General features: G+C 53.8%; 1 protein-coding gene across 2 annotated transcripts in view; it reads left to right on the top strand.

Annotated features, from left to right (window-relative positions):
* Positions 1 to 2564, top strand: part of Kiaa1614 (KIAA1614 ortholog) — a 35814-nt gene extending 33250 nt beyond the window's left edge. For both annotated transcript variants that reach the window (XM_026787625.1, XM_026787624.1), the window contains one exon: positions 1299 to 2564. In XM_026787625.1, the coding sequence (XP_026643426.1) occupies positions 1299 to 1492 (194 nt within the window). In that variant the 3' untranslated portion in view covers positions 1493 to 2564. The remainder of the gene's footprint in view (positions 1 to 1298) is intronic.
* Positions 2565 to 8675: the final 6111 nt, after the last annotated feature.

Here is an 8675-nt window from a genome sequence, read left to right as displayed (position 1 = left end):
TCAGACTCCACAGCTCTGCTCTCGGGAGCAGATGCCTCAGAGAGACGCCATGCTCCCCGCTCCTGGGAAGATACACTCCCGGTAAGACCGGTACTCACTAAGACCGGTGCTCACAGATTATTAGAGATGGGTTGATCGGGATATCAGAATTAGCCAGTAAGGGCTAGAGCTAAAGGGCCAAACAGTGATTAAATAAACACAGTGTCCGTGTAATTATTTCGGGTAGAGCTAGCCATGTGGGCGGCCGGGTGCCGGGACGCAGCCCGCCGCTCCTATTTCTACAGTAGTCCGTATTCAGAGCCTGGCTTCTCCGGGACCCAGAAGCTACAATAAAGGGCTCCCCCTGGTCTGTGGGCCAAGGTACCACTTTCCACAGTCCACGATGCTCCAGACCAGAGTGGGAGGCACCAGAACAGGCACCTGACTAGGAAGGGCCTTGGGGCAGTTGCTGTGTTTCTCAGGCAGCTGGTGAAGGGGTCAGGGCCGTGCTCAGCTGTCCCAAATCCTATTGTATTGTCAGTTCAGGAAAGTCACCCATAAAGGCTGTCCCCTGCTGTCCTCCAGCAGGCTGGCTATGCTCACACAGCAGAACATGGTAGTGGACTCCAGCCTTCTCCAGAGGAACCTGCCTGTGTACCCTGTCAGATGGGGGCTGCGGACAGAACTTGAGAGATGCCTGGCCCTCAGCTGGGCACCCCAGTGCTATGGCAGCAGCGGCTGGAGGCCTGCCTTCTCAGCCCGAGTCCGCATAACCTCTCCCACAAATGGATTTCCTGAGAGTAAGCCGTAAATGTGGGCAGAAGGTTCATCTGGCTGGACTTTGGCCCAGATGCCCCCACTCCCAAGTGAGAAACTGAGTGGTGGCTGAGGACAGGGCACTGGACATACTGTGAAGCAGATCTGGTCTCAGCCACTTCTGCTGCTCTGGTGGCACTGTTCCCACCGTGGCCTCTGGACTGACCCTGGGTCCCTGATCCATCAACTACATCTATTTATGCGTCCTGGGCAACAAACGCAAGGCACACAGGTCTTCATTTTAAAAATGACTTCCTTATCCTAAAAGCTGCCATCAGAAAAGGGTAAGATCAGTTTATTCCTCCTGAACTGCAGATGAATAATGTCTTCAAGCATCATTTGCATGGGCTTTCTTGTTTTGAAAGAGGCTGCAGAGAATGAGGTTGTGCATGGGGAGGCGGGGAAGAGGAACATGTGACATGTTTCTATGTTTCAGTTGTGAGGCGTGTGTGTCTCTGTGCCCTGGATGATTTCTCACCCCCCTCTCCTCTCCTCCTCTGCAGGACTCTACGTGCAGGCCATGGCCAACCGGGAGACTGCCAAGCTGTACTCGGGGCTGCTTGGGGTGGGGGATGAGATCCTGGAGGTCAACGGGGCCAAGGTTGCTGGCCTGGGCTTGGCTCACATCAAGGAGCTACTGGCTCATGTGGAGAGCTTGTCAATCCGTGTCTTGAGACAGAGGCCTGTTCCCCAGTGACCCAGAAGTACTGTTTCCCCCATGGACACCCCCTTAGAAGCCCTGAACCCCCACACAGTGGGGGGGACTGGAAATGCACTACTCAGAGATAATTTGTGGCTGGAAAATGCGGTTCACAGATCAGGGTGGCATCTAGTTGTCTGGGCTGTGGGAGAGCTGCTCTGATTTGCCACCTGCAGAAAGAGACGAAGAGACTGTTTGTATGTTCCAGTTAAGGTCACTAATTTATGCAGATCTGGGGAAAGAAAATAATGGTCTTTTTCCATGACTGAAGTGGTAGCAACAGGATGTGTCCCTTTGTTGGAGGGAGAGGAGAGCGAAGGACTGCCTCCTTGGGTTGATCCCTGAATGCTGGCCTCACCCTGGTCACACTCACTGAAAAGCCTCCTCAGCCCCCAGCACAGCAGAGACAAGTGGCCACATCGGCCTTGTGCAGTCTCTTTCAGCTGTGGCTTGCCTGGTCCCCCTGTGACTGCACCTTTGCTCCTGATCCAGAAGGGGCTCAGTGTCTTGTCACAGCACAGCAGCCAGGAGTGCAGGGTCCAGACCAAGTGCTGGGAAGTACGGCTGTCAAGCGTTCTGAGCCCGCTCTGGGTATGTAGACATCCGAGAGGTTCTGAGCCAGAATGTTAAGAAGTTCTAGGAAACTTTTATGATCAACACCAAGCTGAAAAAATGAAACTATTGCCATTTTTAGTAAGTGTGGCCATGGTACTAAGGGTGCAGGGGTGGAGGCCAACCCCGCCAGCCCAGCCAGCCCTTTGCCTCTACCCCTGCCTAGACCGTGGCTGTTGCAGCCTGGCCTGGGCGGGCCTTGGTCTTTGTTCTCTTGTCCAGCTTAGAGACAGGGCTGCAGCTGGTGTCTGGCTGTCCCCCAGCTGCAGGATTCCTGTCCAGACCTCCCTGGTGGCAGCTGTGGGTGGGCAGCAGGCAGGGAGGCTGTGTGCTGGGGGTGACCATCCCACCTAGGCACAGCCTGCCCAGCTTAGAGCCTGCCCAGGGTTCAGGACTCCATAGATGCGTGGACAGGTGTCAGCCTTAAATTATTAAATAAAAAGCCGAAGCTGCTTCCATTGGAGTTCCTGAATTCTGTGTTCTCTTGACCTTCATCAGCCCTAAGAGATCTGGGGCAGGAGCAGAGGGACACAGGTATGGCCAGAAGGCATTCAGAGGGGGAAGTGGGGGGCTGCAAGGGTAGGGTGTCACAGCCAGGGCAGATGCAGAGGTCTGTAGTCCTTGCAGAGAGGAACCTGGCAAGGCCAGGGATGGGAAAGAACATGGATAAGAATGTTGGCTAGGTGTGTCGAGGGGTGGAGTGGGCAGCTCATTGCTAGTTTGGAACTTGCCATGGTGCAAGCTAAGGTTAAAAAAAAAAAAAAAACCGGGCTGGAGAGATTGCTCAGTAGGTAAGAGCACTGGCTGCTCTTCCAGAGAACCTGGGTTCAATTTCCAGCAAGCACATGGCAGCTCCAAACTGCCTGTAACTCCAGTCTCAGGGGTTCATCACCTGCACACAGACATACATGCGGGCAAAACAGGAAATAAAGATGAAAAATTATATTTAAAAAAGCAGCATTCATCTAAATTGGGCTGACATGAGTGTGGTGGGCAGCTTCCATGGGACAAGGAAAACATTGAGGGAGGCATGAGCCTGTGGAGAGGGGACAGTGTGGCTTCAGCCTGGGAGGCAAGGAGATGGGACCTGCTCAGCAGAAACAAAAAAACCTACTGCTGCCCCAGAAGCTGAGGAGAGAGGGGGAGGGAGAGACATAGGGGAGTGTCTCAGAATCCCAAGAATGCAGGGCAGGTTGGCCAAGGCTACCCCAGGGTATAAAGAGGGTACTGAGGCACCCCAGAGATAAATCTGCCCCCCAATCCCTCCTCCACAGAAACAGCACCCCCTAGCAGGAGACTACAGCCATGGGGGGGGGCCCTGGCAACCCCTAGAGCTATTTCCTAGCCTGGAGCTACAGCTGGAGAAACATCACCCTGGAAAAGGCATCAATAGCAAAGTCACCTGTGTTCTGTATGGCAAGGTCACTTGTCTTCTGGACAAAGGCAGTGAGGGCCTGAGGCTGGGAGAGGAGGAAGAAGCTATGCCTGGGGTGGGGGTGGGGGGTGGGGGGTGCGGTCCTGCCAGGGATGGCCAGGCCCTTGTGCCTCCTCTGTCCTCCAAGGAACATCCTGCTTCCTGTCCTTTCAGAGGTGGGAAGCCCAGCTCAATGCCACCAGCCCTGCCTGCCTGTCACTCTCTTGTCACTTGTTACTCTCAAGTCTTCCCCAGTGCCAGAAAAGGAGAGAACCGGGATGTGAGAGAGAATGTGCAGGGCAGGGGACACTCTCCACTCTGACCTGGGATCCAAGGCACCCACTGGGGCCTCTGCTCTTGCCTGGAATAAAGTGACGCTGAGGTCCCTGACCTATGTGCATGGAGGGAAGAGGCTGCTTTCTCCAGCATCTTGTCTGATCTCCAACATCTCTTTACCTAGAGAGCTGCTGACCTAGGCCTGGTCCAGCCCTTCTTTAAATACTATGCTATCAGAACCTTCTAGAACTAAGTTAATTGCCATAAGCCAGCCAGGTCTGGTGCAGGCCAAAGGGGCTGGGGAAAATGAGGAAGACTCCATCAACACACAGTACAAGGAGGGGCAAGCGCAGCACACCCTGGGCAGCGCCCCTGAGAGCCAGACATGGTAAGCCAGGTGCAGAGCCAGAGAACTGGGGATGGGAAGGGGAACAGTGACCCAAGCAGGGGTCTGTGCATGAGAGCTTGCAGTGAGAGCGAGGATACTCAGGCATTAAAAATATACACCCTGGGCAAAAGACGTGGGTTTCCCCTGAATAACCTATGTCCCCTAAGCTCAAGAATGGCAGCTGAGTTGGGGACCACAGAACAAATACCAATTTTGGCCTCAGACGAGCCAATCTCCTGAGGGGTTGCAGGGCAGGGATGGGTGGAGGTGGGAGAGGACCTCAAAAGGCACTATTGTTAATCAAGCCTTGCTTCTGCTTCCAGGAAGAGGACACAGGGTGACCCTAAGGTGTGCCTTTAAGGTTGCCCAGGATCTGGCAGGAGCTGAGAGCAGGCTTCCTACCACTAGGCACTATGGGTGCTGGTTCACCTTGGAGTGTAGCAACGTGTGCTGTGGGCCCTGTGGCTAGGAGGGAACTGTCATCCTGCCAGCCAGCCAGAAGCAGCCTCGCTGCTTTCTAAGACAAAACAGTAGCGTGAAGTGCAAATTCAGCAAGTCCGGGTGTCCCTGAGAGTCTGGGCAGGCCACAGGCAAGCTGTCAGCTGCACCTTCAAGGCCACCGGCTGCTGAGGAAGGTGCCCAGAGGGCCTGCTCCTGCCAGGCCAAAGATACCACAACCTCGTGTGCAGTGACCTGGATGACGATCTCGGTCTGCTCGAGGATAACACAGCGGAGGATGAGGGAGGGCTCCTTGAGGAAAGGTACTGAAGGAGGCACCAGGCCAGTGGGGGTGAGGGGTGGGTGCTGACCAAAGCTGACTCACAGCTGGGCCCAAGTGTGTGTGCAGGGATGAGCACTGGGTACATGATCCCCAGACCTTAGGTTAGGGAGCCACGGGAGGCATGGCTCAGATTTCTAAGTTAGCTAGGGGTACAGGAGTAGGAAGAGTGCCACCCTGATTTACTGACTTGCAGGGTAGGGGTGCAGTACTTCACTTTCAGCTTTGAGGTCCTTTGGGAGAAATGAGGTCCAACTTCCTACCACCTGCAGGAGAGAGACGGTGTTCCTTCCCTGGCAGTGTTTCCGATCCTAGAAAGCGGGTGTGTTGGGAGGAAGGGCTGGGAAACAAAGAGACCCTCCCACAGAACAATGACAGGTTCTATAGCGTCACCTTAGGCCCAGTTGGTGGAACTGATGAAACCAGGCATAGTCTTTGGAGGAGGACATCTCTGGTTCTGGACCTGAGTCACCAAGAAGCCAGAGACCTAGAAGCAGATAAGCGGACACATCTGCAGGCCCTTCCGAGAGGCTCAGGGAAGGGGGCTAACCCCTGGGCATTCACCCTTTCCCTGGGATCCAGCTCCACACATTCATTTATCCTCTCAGTCCGTGGATCTGTGGCCTTGCTGGGCTGCCATTGCACCTAGCCACTGCCTGGCAGCCTTTACAAGGCCTGCAGAAGTCCTCTCCCGGGCACAAACCACGACGCTGCGTGCTGCCTAGCATAGTTTCCCCTTTAATTCTCACACAATCGTGCAGTCAGGGACTTTAGACTGTGACTTTCTTCCGTGGAATTATCCTTTAGACTTACCTGGCGACAGCTGCTCCGGCCTGCTGCACCCGCACCTGTCCAGGCCAGCCATTTCTTCTGTCCTCCGGCTCACTCTGAGGCTATTCAAAAGGCTACCGTCCCCGAATCCCTTCCCACCATGCTCTGGGATGTCTCTTTCCTAGGGAGCCAGGGCACCTGCTCAGAAATGGCAACAGCCCTTCCTTGGCAAGCTCTGCCCAGCTTGCAAAGGCTGTGGGTTTGGCCAGGTCGCTGTGCTGGGCCCGAGGAAGGGAGCTGCTGGGACTGGCTCAGATACCATGCCCCTGGAGCCAGGACTCAACAGCTGCCCTGCCAGTCCTGGAGGGTATCCGGGGCTGTTCTGCCGATGCCCAGCCACCTGCCAGGCCCGCCTTTGTCTCGTCCTTCTGCAATCTGGGCTCAGGCCTCTATCGCAGCATGGGGCTGCCCTTGGGGCTCTGGCCAGGTGCCAGGCATTAAGGCCAGGCCTTCTCTGCCCTTTGGGATGGCAACACCTCCAGAATGGAGTCAGCCACAGCTGTGAGATAAGGCGAATCAGCATGCCATGGGCTACAAGAGATGCCAAGGCAGAGGCCCATCCCACCTGGGGCCACAAAGTCTTCTGGGGGAGGGCCAGCCTCAACACTGTGATTCCCCAAACTCACCAGCCTCCACCCAGTTCTGCAGTTCGATTGGGAGGAAGAAATGGGTGTGGTGGGAGCTCGTGCTACTGTTGGCCTCCGGGACACATCAGTTTCCAGGTTTTTCTGGGTCACTGTAAGCAGTTGGGTTCACTGTTCTTATAGACAAAAATCCAAATAGCAGCATCTTAGTTAGGGTTTCTATTGCTGCATTGAAGGCACCATGACCAAAAGGAGAGCTGGGGTAGAAAGAGTGTTTTTGGCTCACACTTATGTTACTGTTCATCTTTGAAGGAAGTCAGGGCAGGAACTCAAACAGGGCAGGGATCTGGAGTCAGGAGCTGATGAAGAAGCCGTGGAGGGTGCTGCCTACTGACTTCTCATTCGGCTTGCTCAGCCGACTTTCTTATAGAACCCGGGACCACCAGCCCAGGGACAAAAACACCACACTGGGCTGGGCCCTCCACCATTGATCACTAATTAAGAAAATGCCCTACAGCCGGATCTTAGGGAGGCATTCTCTCAGTTAGGTTTACCTCCTTTCAGATAACTCTAGTTTGTCAAGTTGACACAGACTAGCCAGCACAACCACTGAGGCTGACTTCCTGAACTCCTGAACCAGAACTATTATTTTGGGTATCCCAGGCTGGCCTTGAACTCACCGAGATCCTTGGTCTCCTGAGTGGCTGGGATTACAGCCTATGCTCCGGTCTGGAGCCGTTTTCCTGACTTAACAGTCTACTTTAATGAAGGCTCTGAGACACAGAAGACCAAGGCACGAGACATCCACACCTTACCTCAGGCACTGAGGAGTTCGGTGTTGTAGGAGCTGGGAGGTGGCTGAGTAAGTGAGTGGCGTGTCAAGTGCGAGGACTAATCTCCAAACCCGCAGTTTTTAAATCGCCAGCCATGGTAATGGATGCTCAGTCCCAGGGCTGGGAAGGCAGAGGTGGGAAGAGCCCTGAAGTTTGCTGGTGAACCAAGCCCCAGCTTGGAAAACTTGTTTCAAAACCAAGGTGGCAGGCTCCTGAGGACCAGTATCCATGTCAGGTTAGGAGACAGCTTAGTGAACACCGGTTTGCCATCGCTGAGCTCAGACTGGCAGTTTTCCCCGGAAGAAAAGCCTGTGGTCCGCTCAGACTTGGTGCCAGCTGTATCCTTGAGGGAACTTCCATCAGCACAGGAGGTTGGACTTGGTCTCACACATAGTAGGCAGGCATCTACCTCCCAATTGTTATGCCCCTAGCCTCTTTTTCTTCCTTCCTTTTTTTTTTCTTTTTCGAGAAAGGGTTTCACTTTCGGCTGTTCTAGAACTGGCTCTGTAGATCAGGCTGGCCTCAAATTCAGAGATCAGCCTCCCTGGTGATGGGATTAAAGGTATGCACCATCACTAGATATCCCTAGCCTTTTTCCCTACATTAATAAAAAGTTTGATGTTTATTTATGTAGTTTGTATGTGTGTAGGTGCGCGTGTGTCATGGCGCCCATGTGAAGCTCAGCACCTGGGCTCCCAGGATTGGACTAGGGTCATCAGGCTTCATGAAAGCACCTCATCACTATACCATTTCAGATTTCTTCCCTTTGGTGTGGGGAGCGGGGAGAGATAAGGTCTCATTAGAGTGGCTCAGGCTGGTCTTGACCTTGAAATCCTCTTGCCTTGGCCTTTACAATAGCTAGGAATTATAGGCCTTTGACACTAGACTGGTGGTTAGTTTCTTTTTTAAGATGTATTTTGTGTGTTGGGAGATGGTGATAACATGCCTTTAATCTCAGTATTTGGGGAGGAGGCAGAGGCAGGTGAATCTCTGTGAATTCAAGGCCACCCTGGTCTACAAAGTGAGTGAGAACCAGGGCTACACAGAAACCCCATCAAAAAAAAAAGATTTTTTTAAAATGTATATATGTGAGTGCATGCATGTATGTATGAATGCACACCTGCACATGCTTGGTGCCCAGGAGGTCGGATCCCCTGAAAATGGAGTTAAGGCAGTTGTGAGCTACCACGTGGGTGCTGGGAAGACAGCATAGGTCTCTGCAAGAGCAAGTGCTCCCACTGCTGAGCCCTCGCTCCAGCCCCGTGCTGCTGCATCTCTAGAAGCTTCATGCAGTCTGCAGGCAGAGGCCTGCAATCCCAGATACTTAGGAACCTAAGGCAGGAGGACTGAAATTCTGGTCCTCCTTCTCCATCTTCCTATGTGCTAGGATTACAGGCAGACACCACACCTGGACTGCAGGCAGACACCACACCTGGACTGCAGGCAGGCACCACACCTGGACTG

The sequence above is a fragment of the Microtus ochrogaster genome, assembly GCF_000317375.1.
Source record: "Microtus ochrogaster isolate Prairie Vole_2 chromosome 6 unlocalized genomic scaffold, MicOch1.0 chr6_random_2, whole genome shotgun sequence".
NCBI lineage: Eukaryota > Metazoa > Chordata > Mammalia > Rodentia > Cricetidae > Microtus > Microtus ochrogaster.
This window is presented reverse-complemented; position numbering and strand designations above follow the sequence as displayed.